At 40.1% G+C, this 15,524-nt stretch overlaps 1 protein-coding gene across 1 annotated transcript in view; it reads right to left on the bottom strand.

Annotated features, from left to right (window-relative positions):
• Positions 1-15,524, bottom strand: part of FGD5 (FYVE, RhoGEF and PH domain containing 5) — a 98,775-nt gene that overhangs the window by 37,329 nt on the left and 45,922 nt on the right. The window contains exons 5-7 of the mRNA XM_082768574.1: positions 15,422-15,452; positions 1,861-2,003; positions 286-442 (exon numbers count right to left, since the gene is read on the bottom strand). Coding sequence (XP_082624700.1) covers positions 286-442; positions 1,861-2,003; positions 15,422-15,452 — 331 coding nt within the window. The remainder of the gene's footprint in view (positions 1-285; positions 443-1,860; positions 2,004-15,421; positions 15,453-15,524) is intronic.

The following is a 15,524-nucleotide window of genomic DNA, read 5'->3' as shown; positions in this document are numbered from 1 at the left end:
TATTCCACTATCTGCATATATTTCAACAAAATATATTCATGGATCTGTGGACTCACAAACATAGATTCTGAATCAAAGGGGAGTGTGGGGAACGGATGCAGACACAGAAGCACATCATGCACATGTGAACATCTTACTTCATTTCTATCAGCAGGATGTGTGAGGAGAGCTATGCTCCCATTCTACCCTCTGAGAACACTGGTGGAATTGCAGCAAAAATGCCTTGAGTAAGTCCTGTGGTACAGCTATACATCATTGCAGCTAAAAAAAACAGAAGGGCCTTACCTCAAACTCCTGAATGATGGTAGCCAGTTGGGAATATTTATGGCAAGTTTCATCTAGCAAAGCCAAATTCCTATCAAACTGTATAATATAAGCTGTGTGGTGATTCAGCCTTGATTTTCTGGATATAAAAACATCAGCAACTTTCTGGTGTTCCTCCCTAGGGCCACAGAAAGAAAAAAAAAAAAAAAAAGGCAAACAAAAATTAAAGAAAAGTTCTGCTTCTTTCTCATGGCAGCAGTTCTATTCATCAGACCCACAGTGGCCAGGTACATTGTGCAGCTAAAGCCTAGGTTAAATGGCAGGAAGTAGGAAATACTTCTCAAACACACTGGACAACAAAATGGGCTGCTGTACAACAGGCACCTTGAGGTGTCAATCTTTTGGCTGTGCTAGTGCCATGACAGCCATATGTGTCTGTAGCACGCAGGCTGTCTACTTTCTGGACACAGCTTCTGCTTCTCTGAACAGACCTTTCAACTGCTGCAGGGCTTTGAGCACTGATTGTGGAGGATAGCATCATGTCTTCAGTTGTAATATTGTATCTTCATTCCTTCTTCATTGCACCCTGCTCAGCACCACCCTGCCATTGGCTGCCTCAGCAGCCAGTAGCACAGTACTGAATTATTTATGAAGCATATCGCAGAATCACAGAATCATTTAGGTTGGAAGAGACCTCCAAGATCACCTTATCCAACTTATGACCTAACACTAACAAGTCCTCCACTAAACCATATCACTAAGCTCTACATCTAAACGTCTTTTAAATACCTCTAGGGATGATGACTCCACCACTTCCCTGGGCAGCCCATTCCAATGCCTCACAACCCTTTCAGTAAAGAAGTTTTTCCTAATACACAACCTAAATCTTCCCTGGCACAACTGTAGCCACTCAAATGTCATGTACATGTACAGCATGTACAAGGAGAAAACAGGACGAAATCACACAATAGGTTAGCCAGGACTGCTGGCAAATGGAAATTCACCCTGTGAGGGTGTTTGGTAATTCACCTGTGAGGGTGTTGTAAGTGGAGTCCCTCTGCAGACTGGCAGGGTCTGCTTGGCTTGGAAGCCTAGCTAGTGCAAAGCCTTGCTTTGGGATTGGAGAGAGGGGTGCTCCTTATCTGAGAGCTACGCAGTTGCTATGTAGATTTCTGTAAGCGAAGAATCTTCTTTAAAGTCAACTCTGATGTCTGAAGCTGTTCTTGCCTTCCACAGCATGAGTCTGTGACCTACAGGCTATGTGTGTGAAGTCACTTGGTGATGAGTGTGAACTGGCTTGACTAAGTGTGCAAGGCAAAGGAAAGAGGATAATGTATATGGAATAGACTGTTGTTACAACAAGGCCATTTCAGAGCTGTGGGCTGTGCACTGTGGAAGTGTTTTAGTATTTGCTTTCTCAGCCTAACAATCTGCTTGTTTACTTCTTTTCTGTATGAAAAATCTGCCAAAGTAGTTCAGCTTGTTCTCCTTTCACCCATGCAGGTATCCCAGCCTTGTTGCTGGCAGGGGTGTCAAGGGAACACTGTGTCATAGAGGTTATGTTAACGCTGTCAGGCTGTGCCATTCCTTACTTACCATTTAAGAACTCTTTCTTCCAGCTCTCCCAGGATCTCTTGGTGTAATTCATAAATCTCAGAGAGTTCACTTAAGCCCTGCTTGAGTTCAACCACGTCCTGTTCATCTTCTCCAAGCACTTTGATGATACCTTCATATAAATCCTGTGAATAGCAACACAGAAATTAGGCAGTCAGACATAAAAATCTCTTCTATGAAATTATTATTGCAATTTCTTGAACCCTAAACTCCACTTTCTAGGAATTCTACGTTACACTATCCAAAGTTATAGATTGTACTCAGTAGAGCAAAGAGATAATACCATATATTTTATTGCATCCATTAGTTCATACACATTTTCATTTGATTCCACAATGCTGTGAACACAAAATTTAACATTTCACCTGGCCAAGCCATCAGACCCTTATATATACAATGAGTTTGTTATCTTTTTATTTACCTTCGTCTTTTTCCCCTGCTTTTCTGGGTGTAGTTGATCTCATTTTCTAGTGTTTCTTAACCAGAAACATAATTTTAAAAAATGAAGAATGAGAATCTGTCATCACCTTATAGGTCCATGACAAATATATATATAAAACCTTCTACATGTCTTGTGTTGAAAATTGCTGCACTTGTCGCCCAATCCAAATTTAAAGGGAGGAAGAAGCAGTAAGTTTAAGCTATGAAACAAGTAATTTTCCATATGAAACTGAGACCATTTTTCCTCATTTTAGACATGCCTTTGATCCTGTGTGCACGGGAGTAATTTCCTCAATATTAAGATGTATCCACCTCTGGAAAGGGTTCTGGCTGACAGCAGGCTCAACGTGAGCCAGCAGTGTGCCCTGGCAGCCAAAAGGCCAAACTGCATTTTGAGGTGCATTAAACACAGCTTAGTCAGCTGGTCAAAAGAGGCGATTCTCCCGCTATATTTAGCATTGGTGCAGCCTCACCTTGAATATTCCGTGCAGTTCTGGGCTGCACAATCTAAAAAAGATGTTAAGGTCCTTGAAAGCATCCAGAGGAGGGCAACAACGCTGGTAAAAGTGCAGGAAAGCATGTCCTGTGAGGAGAGGTTGAGGATGCTTGGGCTGTCTGGAGAAGGCCAAGAGGCGACCTCCTTGCTCTCTGCAACTCCCTGAGGATGGGAAGCACAGAGGCAGACACTGGTCATTGATGACAGGACACATGGGGAATGGCACAGAGATACACTGGGGGAGGTTTAGACTGGACGTGAGGAAAAATTTCTTTAACATGAGGGTGGTCCAACTCTGGAACAGGCTTCCTAGCAAGTCAGTTGATGTCCCATGCCTGTCAGTGTTACATAGGCATTTGGACAATGCCCTCATTAATATGCTTTAATGTTTAGTTAGCCTTGAAGTGCTCAGGCAGTTGGACTTTGTAGGTAGATGATATTTGTAGGTCTCTTCCCACTGAATTCTACTCTAGTCTAGTCTAGTCTAGTCTACCATAGTCTAATCTAGTCTAGTCTAGTAAATAGTAGCATACTTTTTTAAGACTGCATAGTGAAATGTTTCCCCAGTTTAGACCTAGAGATGAGGAATAAGGCATCCATCTGAAACTGCAGGGATAATTTGTATTAGATTCACAGGGATTAGAAAATCATTCCAAGTGCATACAGCAATTTTTTGTGTGTGTCTAAAACATTGCTTAATGTCTCCTTAATCCAGAGCTCTGGATGCTGAAATGTTTCCAGGTCAAAGCCAGGTTCCTACACAATCCATCTTCTCAGCTTCAAACTTGTGAAGGTGCTCTGGCTGGCACCTGGATATACCTCAAGAGACTTTAGCCACTCTGATGCCCTGATTCTGTCCAGGTTCCTACCAGCCACTGCTGTTTCCTCTGCCTCCTGCTGCTAGATGCATTCCCTCCTTACAGGCAGTGGCAAGAGGAACTGAGACATTTAGAGCTGCCTGACTTTGCTGAAATCTGCAATGCAAACCATGGCAGTAGGATCTAAGGCAATGCACAACACTTCAAGGCAGAAACACCAGCACTGTGCAGAGGAATTGCTAACTGTTGCTAACAAAGGCAGATTCTGGCTGCCTTTGCCACAAGCTAGACCACTGCAACCACATAGTTTATCTTCATAGCACTATCTGGCGTTCAAAAGCAGCAGCCTTCATTTGGTAAAATTAAGTGGCTGTAATTTCAACACCTGATTTGTCAGTATTGCTACAAAGTGAAACTACAAGAATAGCAATGGCATAGTATCCTGCATTTTTCTGGGGATGATTCTGCAGCACTGTTACAGGTTTAATTCTTCTCTGTATTCATTGCAAACAGATGACTGAGTCAGGCCAGTGTGTTGGGCAGGTCAGCTGGGCTTACAGTTGAATTTTGCATTTCTGCTAGTCAGGTATCCACAGGCAAAACATCTGAATCTCAATTTCTCTATGACAATAATTGAACAATTAGAAACCTACGTGCCTCCCAGTTTGTGATAAGAGCAGAAACTGAGCAGTCATATAGAAAGGCCCAGAAACTTGTTCTGTGAGTGCCTTTTCCAATCTTTCTGCATCCCAATAAGCCATGAAGTGTGTAGAGTTTTTATTGAACAAGATGAGGAAAAAAGAAGTTAAGAGAGAAAAACCAAGTAAATAATCAAAATACCAGGCCAGTAGAGAGGCCACATTAACTGTGAGATTTGAAAGCTCCTGATGACTCGTTTTGGCACAGCAGCTGCAAACTAGGAGGTTGCAAAGCTTCCTGCCTTATAAAAATACTATCTGTCCTTATCTGACCTTCCTTTCCTTTCTGTTTGTGAAGGAAAGGTTAGGGGACTGCAGCATTCTCTCTTATTGCTAACCAGTCTATACATATTGTTTTTTTCCAGCAAGTACCTTAAATGTTGTCGGCCTTGGGGCCAAGTGGGGAAGCCAGGTTAGTATCTTTCCACTGATCCTGTCAGCCTGATGATGTTGATGGTTTCTGTGACTTTGTTGCCTTAGATCATTAGAGTAACTATACAAGCTGCAGCCACATCTCAGCTGCTCATCATCCCAAAAGATACTCTCCAGACAAAAGCAGCTCTGAGTAAAGTAGCAAGAGGGGTCTAAATAATTTTGTCAGCCAGAAGAGTCAGTACAACTGCACACTTTATGCACAAGGCTCTACCTCCATCAGATCACAGCAGCACTAACAGCAATGCATTAAGAGCATCTGTCACTATGAGTTTCATCCAAAACCCCCTGAACCATCTGAAACAACTAAAGGTTTCTGGCCATAGCTATGTTCCATGATTAGCACTGACTAGATTGTCTGCCAGCTCCAATGTGCGTTAAATTTCTGTGCAGTGAATGTAGTGTTGGCAGATTGCTTTTCTGGGGATGACAGAAATCTGCCAGGGCTAAAGGATTTGAATCAAATACTCAGACACACAAGTTCAGAACACAGCCAATGAGGCCCAAGGAAGATAAAGATTCTAACATCATTTCTATACATCTGTGTTGTTGTTTTTTTCTGTGGTTTTTGATGCATGGTGACAAATGTGGATCAAGCTTGTATCAGCTAATGTCAGGCTTTTGTAATGCAAGATTATTCTGTGGCCACATTTTGAAAAGACGATTTATTTGGAAGAGGTTTTGGTGGTTGTTTTTTAACATGATCACTTGAGAACTGCTGTACTATTGTGTTTAAACAGACAAATGTTCTAATAGCCATAGGGGAGAAATCTGTCAATTCTCTTTTTCTTTTTTTTTTCTTTTTTTAATTTTTTTTCAAGTTCAGCATTAAAAATACTTGAACAGGGACTTAGTGGCTGAATAAGACTTTGACTGACTTTGAAGTCAGGAGGGAGCATACAGGTATGATGTGGTTTAGTGTGATCTGGCCTGTAGTCCAGATCACAAGACTTAGCAGAGTATAGCATTCATAAGAAAACAACCAACTTTGGTTTATGATGGAATATACTATATATTCCATCTGTTATGAATATGCTAACAATGCAACCTGAAAAAAAAACAACAACAACAACAACAACAACAAAAAAAAAAAAAAAAAAACCAAAAAAAAAAAAAAGGAAAAAGCCACAAAAGATGCTTTTGGTGATCTCATGAAGGGTCAGGTAGATCCTAACCGCATACATATATAAAACCCAAGTATCTACTCACAGCAGCTAGTGTTAGAGCCCTGGTTGGCATCCTGCTCATGCTAAAGCCATCACATCAGGAATCATTGAACAGTTTGGGTTGGAAGGGACCTTAAAGGTCATCTAGTTGTTGTTCTAGGAGTTGTTCTTCCAGCAGGTTTGCAGCTCAGCTCTGCTTCAGTCCAAAATCTATTGTGAAGAAAAGCTTCAGTGTCCAACCAGTCTGGCCAGATTTGTGCTGTTAATGACTTTTTTTTTCACACACTACTCTAAACAGTGAGTTATTATTGAAACCAATGTTTTCCAAAGATATGTTAAAAACATTCTCTGCCTGTCCATAGAAGCCAATTCATCAGAAAAAAAAAAAAAAAAAAAAAAAAGCAGCTGCATAAAAATCGCTGAGAAGGTGATTCTACCAGTTGAATTACTAGAAATGGCAGCTAGATTTTTCCACTCGGAGACCATTTCCTGGCCTCTTACCCCACTGTATGTGGTGTGGCCAAATGTGCTGTGAAAGGAAGCGGTGCTTGATAAAATGAAACCTCTAAGGTCACACAGCACATTGAAAGATGCCAAGCTCCTTCTACCTGGCCCTGAACCAGGATGGGATAGGTTGAGTATCCTCTGTCAGGATCGAGTGATCATGAAGCCTATTGCCAAAAAGTCAAACTCTGTTCCCTGAAACTTTAGAGACAATCTTATGAGTTTCCCTGGGCTGTACTGGGATTTCCCACAGCATTTCTCACAAATCTGACTTCTGTCAATTAAGAAGTTTAGACATACATGGTATAATTAGAGAGGAGTCTGAAAGAAACAATTTACATGAAACCTGGTAATGTCCAGGTATGAACAGCTCAGAAGCTCTGAGTATGTTTCACCAGGGATCCAAATTTTACATTAGACGGTTCACTTCAGTTTGATTAAATCAAGGTAGCTGTACTGATTTCAGCATGCTGCAAATCTGGCTGGTATAACTGTGGTCCTGCTGAAAAGTTCTGTAAGGAGCCCAAGGGCCTCTGAGCAGCTTCCTGCAAGCTTCCTCTCCCCTCACCTATGGGAACCAGCTCCTGATAAGCTTTTAGTCTTGTCACAGCCTTCCTGTCTTTTCTGTTGTAATGCTGTCAATTGCAAGGCACACACTGACTCACTATGAACTGGAATGACTGGAATATCTAATAGATACTAGCCAAAAGAAAAGTTGCACATGAGCTGCAGTTTTTCAGCAACTATGACATATGAAGCATTTGTTTTCTGAAAAGCCACTAGAACTAGGTTAAAAAAATCATCATTATGATATTTTTATTTTTGACTAACTATATCCTGGATAAAACAACATCACAAAAAAAAAAAATCTGAAAGAGTATTACTATGTTTCCTAATTACCTGGGTCTAATTTCCATGTGTCTTGTCCCAGTACAACAAATAATCTCAACATTGTGCTATTCTAGCTCCCATTTTTTTTCTGGTGTGTGAGGGAGGCTATCTATGTATTCCAGCAACTGTACACTCTAGATACTTTCCAACCATCTAAGCCAGTCAAACCATCTTCTGGATACTTTCAGAAGTTCACTACTGATGTGCTTAAGTAACCTATTTTGTTATAGCAATGTCATTTATTCCAAAATAACTGAACAACTCTGTGTCTATCCATTTTCCATCATAGTGGTGCAACAAGATTAACACTCCTTCCCCATAGCAGCTCAGCGGATTTAATTAGTCACTAATTGCTGGCTTCTCTGATCATAAAGAATTCTTAGACAAATTATTTAATGGCAGTTGCCTGGATAGCTAGCCTTCTAATGATTAATAAAAAAATTATAATCCTCGTAAGGTTCCTCCAGCACAAATTATACTATGATATTACGAGCTTGTAATAGAATAATATTCTATAATAGTTAATGTATAATATGATATTTTTATAAAGATTAAATGTATCATATCATAGTTACTATTCTGTATTCATGTTTTTTTCTTACTGTTGTTCACAGATTCTGCAGCATTCATGAAAAATAACTACGAAAATAAGCCTCTAATCAGTAGACTTCATTCCCTATAAAAAAAGGGGGATGCAAACTACTTTTCTGGTCCCACCAACTCTAATCAGTCATGGCACCTGAAGGTCTCCAAGTCTGTCACCCATTTGCCACATTTGAACACAGAAGGTACCAAACACAAAGTTCATATAATTCTCTGTTGAGTCAAAAATTGTTTAGAAGACACACATGAACTGAAGTCATTCAGTTTGAGGCTGTGACATAGTGGCCACAGAGCTCAATCTCACCCAGGGGTATATGAGCCTACACAGCTTACTCCTGTCTTACACCTGTTCCCACACCGGTGTTCAAGCATGCATGTGAAAGCATTATCCAGGCTGGCTAGGTGATACAGAAGGTTAGCAGCTGTACTATGAAGATGCATTTTTGAAACATAAAACATTTCTTTATATTTTGAGTACCCATAAATAAATCCTTCACAGCCATCCAATTAATTCCTTAACATCCCAGAAATAAACTCTACAAATAATTTAGTGAAACAAAGAAGACCAAAACCCACAGCCCAAAACATTTTTCTTTCTTCCCTTTTCTTTGTGCACATCACTAACACAAGTTACATTTTTTTTCACCAAGAATGCCTCTGGAGAATTTCTGTTCTCTTCTGGAAATGGTGGCTATATTCTGGAGACCGTTATAAAGGCATCAGACAGGGAGTAATGCAGGTTTTGTTTCAACAAGGTCTTATGCTTTAGGTTGAGTGCTGCCTAACTGCCACATGTCTGGCTCTCAGAGTAGAACGTGGTACCCTCTGTGAGGTGGTGAGGCTCACTGTAGAGTGAAGGGATATGAGGCACTTTAGAGATGCTGACAGTGCCAACGTTAAGAGGACACGTTGAATATAAGATAGTTTTGGAAAAGCCACTTCACTTTGCTATTTAGGTGCTTAGCTCAAATCAGCTGTAGCAATTCGGTATGCATATCAAAAGTCATTTTACAAGGTGGATACATATTGCAGTCCTTTCTGCATTTCAGCCCTGCTCCCAGTTAGCTTTTATCAACCTGAGAATATTTAACCTCAGAGGACATTAGTCAAAGGAACCAAAACTAATCTTTTGTCGGATACATTACTGCTTTAGGCAAGTATTTTACCCAGGAGAAAAAAACTGCCTGTATGTATGTGTAAATTATCTTAATTTGCTCTGATGGGTGACTTGTCTTCTTTAACTTCTACTTGAAAATATTCTAACAATACAGTAATTGAGTCTGGATCCAGATTATGTTTGCTTTTTTTCTGTGTATAACAGAACAGGCCAAGTTAGATCAATTCAGTAATGTTCAAGTAATGGTCTATGGATCCCTGAGGACCCAAGGACTACTGCAACCTGTCTAGTAGGGGTAGCTAGGAAATGATAGGACTGAAAACAGTCTCTACCTACTGTAAAAAGTTGTTCAGTCTCCCACCTAGAACAGGCTAAAAGCAACTATGTAGTTTAGAAAGGTGAGTAAACTGGAGTAGAGAAAGTCAAGATTTTGAGCTAAAGATGCAGATGAAGAGAGAGCTCCATTTGAAATAAAAGCTGTTAAAATTGGTCAAGAAATGCTGATCGGGTGCTAGATTTCCTTGTTTTCTGTTCCTATCTGTTTGTCTATAGAAGCAGCAGTGTATAAATTGCTAATCCAATCATAATGGAAATCCTAGTTCCTGTATATTGTTTACATTGGCAGAAAAACAGAAAGGTGTCCAACACCATTATAATGTTATAGAAGGTGAGACAGCATCAGAGAGCAGAAGGTGAGACAGCATCTGCCGGCAGGACTGAAGGTTCCTTTTCATAGGCTCTCAGCACTGTGCTCCTAACATCAGGTGTGCACTTGAGCCAGACATAAAATTATGAATTTATAGGGTGCGGTGATGACTGTAGAGCAAAGCCATGCTTACCAGTTCAAGAGAAGTACTTGAAAGGAAGAACATTTCTGTGACCAAAAAGTGTTCACTGAAACTAGAAGGGTCACATTGCTAGACTGTAACTGGGCTAGAAAAGGTCTGAATGCCTGCAGTAGTATGTTCAAGGTCTTGGGTGCTGAAGCAAAGTCTCTACCTGTTTGTTCCCTGTTGCATGGTCTCACTTTAGTCAGAGCACCATGTGCCTACCTGTTATACCCATCAATGAACCACCAGAAACTGTGTCCCACACTCTTGGTAGCATTCATATATACGCCCTGTTTGTAGACACCCTTTTCTCTCACTTTCACCCATGAAAAGATGGGTGAAAGTGTCTTCCAAATTGTCTTCATGATGTTGATAACGAGGGAAAGAAATTTTAATTTGGATGGAGACTCCTACAGTGCTCTGAAGAACCTAATAATCCGCTATTCTTGCAGTCATCTGTCAGAGAAAAACTATAAATTTATACCAGCCAAAGGTCTGACCTCTAACACTATCATGGTTGTATCAGCTTTCCTGCTTCTAACTCAACTCTGTTAAAGAACTGAAAAAGACTGATGAGCGAATAAATTCACCTATGATATTTTCACAGTTTTTAGGGAGAATCCTGGCTGGAGAGATCTGTGAGTTTCCACAAAAGGAACAAAGCTGAGAAAAAATGTACAAAGGGAGTGAACAGAGCAGATTTGTTAATGGAAAACCGTAAGTATTTTTCTGCCTCAGTTGTCAGGTGGGGATAGTGACACTTTAACCGCAGAAATCACGGCTGCACGCAGCATATTTACCATACCCACACCACGACTTCCACCTAGCATTTGGACTTCTATACTTTTCAAACAATAATGGCACATGCATGCATCCAGAAATCACTTTTCATATCTAGAATAGCAAATGTTTCCCAAGTCAAGCAGATGTTTTAATGCATTGGTAATATTAGGAAGTGAGTATTTTTGAACATTGTGAATGAGCTAGGGAGGACAACAGACAATCCTTCTGCAGCCCAGACTATATAATTGAAGTCTACATTGATCACATAAAATTGTGCAGACTTTTACAGCCACTAACACTTCTAAAATGAAGGTGGACTCAACAGATACAATACATCAGAGGCTCCAAGTCTCTTTTAGATGTCTAGGCATTACACTTGAGGGGAGGATGAAAAGTTCAAAGGGAGAGAAAAGGGTATCCATGGTAGAGCTAAACACAGGCATGAGATTCCAAGTTTGCCTTATGGATGTATCATCACTACAGGCAGCAGCTGCTCTCCTAATTATGAAAGAAAAAGTGGCAGCCCTGAATTAAAAAGTGCCACATCTCCTGTAGCAGAATGAGTGACCCTTGATCTGCACTGAACAGTTGATCTTCCCAAACTTCTCATTACTGAGCCCAGAACAAACAATGCCAGATGAACAGCAGAAAACACAGACTACCACGGCAGACACAATTAGTCTCTTATCCTGCCCCTGAAGGGTACAATCTAGGTCAGGAATCCTGACTTCAGCGCACACTCACATGCAGAAAAATGCACACATTCATCCTCTATGAATCAGTGTCAGAACTGGCAAGCTGTAAAATGTGCATTGCAAATACTGTATCAATGGGGCTTGTTACCAGGGAATTGTCCTTATGCCAAGTGAGGTAGTATGATTTCCCTCTTCTTTTAAGAGATATACAGATGATCTGAAAGCTATTTTGGCTCAATGTTCCACTGCAGGAGCTCTCTGGAAGATACATGATTATTTTCCCACTGCTGCTGAAGGCCACAATGAATAAATGAATGGGAAAAAAAGTCAGCCTACTGTAAGTGAGGGTAGGCCATTATTTTGTGGCACTGCATTTCAGGCTTTTATAATAGCTTCAGAGGGCTTAACAGCCAACTATCCCTTCATTTATTCAGCCCAGTCCATTCACTAAAGCATTTCAGTTGGAAAATAATGACTTGATTGGTCCAGCAGAACTTTGAATGTCATCCAAGAAATTTACAGCAGTAAAAAAGGCTCAGCTAATCATTCACTGGGAGTGTAAATACTTAGAAAGATGGTGTTCTATTTTGTCTAATGTAATAGTGGCTCCTGAATCAGATAATGTTTATTTTTTGTTCTTGAGAATGTGCTACTCACAAGAATTCTGAAAGTAGAGATTAACCAGTAAGTCTGACTTCATGATAATCTGCATTTAGGTCATTTTAAGTTAATGACTTGGGAACTAAGATGATTTTGTTCTTTTTTATTTCCTGAGAGTTACTTTGCAGTCAGGAGTCTTGCAATTCCCAGTGTAGGACTAGATCCCATACTGCTGCAAAGACTAGGGAACCAGCACGTTATATTCATTCACATTTTTATTCCAGACTATCTCCAAATTCCAAGGAAGCATAAATCCGAGTCTTGATGTTTGAAAGAACTGTGTACCATTGTTATGAAGAAAATGCAAATCAGCAATGAGGCATTTGAACACTGAGGTACTTGGGGCAGATTTTCTTTCAGTGCAGTGCTGCCCTTTTGGGTACCTTAATTTGCTAAATGCTTTGGAGGGAAGTAATAATGACTTTAAGGGGTTCTATGCACAAAAAACAAAACAAAACAAACAAAAAAAACACACCACAAAACAAAACAAACAAACAAATAAAAAACCAACAACGTTCTGTACAAAGGCAAAAGACAAATGAACATGAACATGATACACTATCTAGCAAATGCTTAATCCCATGCAGACTGGGATCCTGAGGCATTCTAAGTCACATTAACTTTACTCTGTATATAGTTAGTAAAGTAATTGGAAACAGACTGGCTGAATGGAAGCAAATAAACCAGATTCCTGGCCCTCCAAGGTGATGGGTGAAACATCAGAAAGCAACTTGCAACATTTTTGTTCAGGAGCAAGCACTAAAATGAGGACAAGTGCAGACTACATTACTGGGGTAAAAAATAGGAGATATGAACATCAAAATTTGATGATTAAATGATTATGGAGTAAATGCAAAGTCTAATAAACTTCAGAAAACTAAATCTTGAGTAACAAGAGATCAGGGACTGCTTTGGACTGCAAGGCCCAGCCAGTCCCATCTGCTCAGTCCAGAATGAGTTCTTAACTCCCAGCTCCAAAGAACTGCATTACCTTTAAGCAGGGCAAATAACAGCTAACCCTTTAGGTTATTATCACTTCTACCACACCAACTGATACCAAGTTTGTGAGCTAACATGATGTTTCCACTCTTTCAGTTCAATAGCAGAGTAGATGTATGGAAATGTCATCATTTTGGCAATCAATCAATTTAGTAAAGTCTCTGCTGAATGACCAGATTCCCGTTATGCAGAACGAATAGCTCCTCCAGCTGAGCCTGGAAATGAGATGGGAAACTGCTCCTGTTGTAGGCTTAAGAAAAGCCTGTTTTCCTTTATGAAAGCAGATAGGGTGTGGTTTAGTTCCTTGCCTTTCTCACCAACATATGGGTTTATTTAAGAAAATGAGTCTCAAGACTTCAAGATGAGCACTTAGAAAATGTTTTCTCGAGAAAGGTGGTGATGAGGAACAGAGAGAAATGTCTGACTGTGCTGAGAGGTGCTGACATGGAAGCTTTTGGTCTTAGCCGGCCATGAATGGTGTTTTGCAGCTTGAGCAGTTTGTTGACTGTGTGGTCACTGGTGGCTGCTACTGACATCTGCCAGTGGGACCTGTGTCAACAGTGAGTGCACAGCGAAGAGGTATTTTCTACTGATGTGATTATTCCTAATGCTATTCAAATATGCAGAAAAGAGTAATTAGTTCATTGTAACTACTATGATAGTATTGGGAAGCCTCAGGTAGGCAATATTATCTTTGTAGTCTGAGGGACTTACTTGTTGTAAAATCGGTAGTGGTTTCTCTAGATGTCCTGAATATGACATTGGGCAATAGGTGAACATGAAGATCCAACAGATGGTGGGATGGGAAAGATAATGTTGCTGTGACTGTGGCCTTCTAGATTGAATGTGATTGCAAAAAAGAAACCTGCAAGTTATTTGTGAATGCCACTATAGCAGGCACACCAGGCGATAGCAACAGAGATGGGGTATGCTAGGGATATAGGTACGTGATAAAAACATAGAAATTAAACCCTGATCCCATTCCTATAAAGATTTTTGATCTATTCTAAACTGTGGAGTGTGAAAACGTTTGTCTCTTCTACCTCAGCCTCTAACCAAGGTACCATTCATACATCCTCACAATTGAAAAAGCCAACTAATAGAAGCAATCAAATCTTATCTTTCTTGGTGACTCTGCTGGAAAAAGCCTCCAGTAGCTTCTAAAGGAATGTATGCATTTGGCGATGAGGGAGGAAGGATACTTTTCCACTGCAGAAAAAAAGTCATTAACCAAAACAGTGCACCCAAAATCTCATTCTGAAAAAGATAGTGATCTTTCTGAACTTTCTAACTTGAGATGATGGGAACTGTGACAGGGAAACTGACATTTCACAACCTCTGAGTGGCTTTGCAAACCACTGCATTCATTCAATGTTTATTTTAGGCCCATCTAAAATTTTAATTTGAAAATTTGAACTCCTCTTCTGGTTGTCTAACTTTCATACCTAAGGAAATAATGCAGAACACTGGTAAGATCACTCTATTGGAGTGGGACTGGCAGGCATGGCAACAAAATCCCAGCAGAAGAGGATTTAGTGGAGCATTCTGGACTATATATACAAGACTGTAACATCTATAAAACCAAAGAAGTGCTTCCAAGTAAACATGATGATCAGCAGAAATAGAAGAACTTTCCCAGTTATAACACAACTGTTACCAGTGTCTTTTCCGTGATACTTTAACCAGCTAATCCAAACCTGATAATTAAGTATCATAAAAGCAGAGACAATTATATTCATGCCTTATAACTGTAATTCCAGGACTGACAGGCCAAGATCTGGGTAGTTCTTATTATTTTCTGTAATAATTTTTTCTGCTTAGAAAGTGGATGAGTTCCCCAGCAGGAGAGCAGAGAGTAGTCAAATTTTGGGGACAAGCCAAGAAAACTATTTGGTTTTATTCCCTCTTATCTTTGAGCCAACATCAGAGTGCTGCAGCAGATAAAATTAGCATTCAAGCACACTTTTCCTTAACTAACCTATGAGCTGTAATTTTTATGAGGATTCTTTTTATTAGGGATTACCAACAGCTTGGAGTCCATCCAGCTGGAGGGGAACAGTAGGCACTTGCATCCATAAATGTTTCTAAATCAAAATTTTCTAGGGTTTACCCCTGTTTATCACCATCTCCTTCTCAGAACTAGGCTTATTCGGCATATTACACCAGTCTCACAGCCCCAGTAAGTGCTGTTGGCCAATGCTTTTCCACGTGAATGAGAAATGCTAGACTTTGGAATCCACAGCAAGAGCACATCAGTGGCAGACATATTCCTTTACAATGCTTCAAAAAGCATTGCTCCACAGTAAGCCATTCTTCCTCAGATTTACTTCTGTCCCTTCAATGTTTTTATGTCTCCTCAATTGCAGCTAAGACAGCAATTAGATTTCAGTGATTAAAATGATTTACTTACCATACGTAACTGCTGGAGCATCTCCACATATCTGGGGAAAGAAACAAACTTTATTCATTGCCATTGCTGAATAAATAAGGGTAGATTGCACAGGTTCAGTTTT

This window comes from Aythya marila (genome assembly GCF_965140915.1).
Source record: "Aythya marila genome assembly, chromosome: 10".
In the NCBI taxonomy this organism is placed as follows: Eukaryota; Metazoa; Chordata; class Aves; order Anseriformes; family Anatidae; genus Aythya; species Aythya marila.
This window is presented reverse-complemented; position numbering and strand designations above follow the sequence as displayed.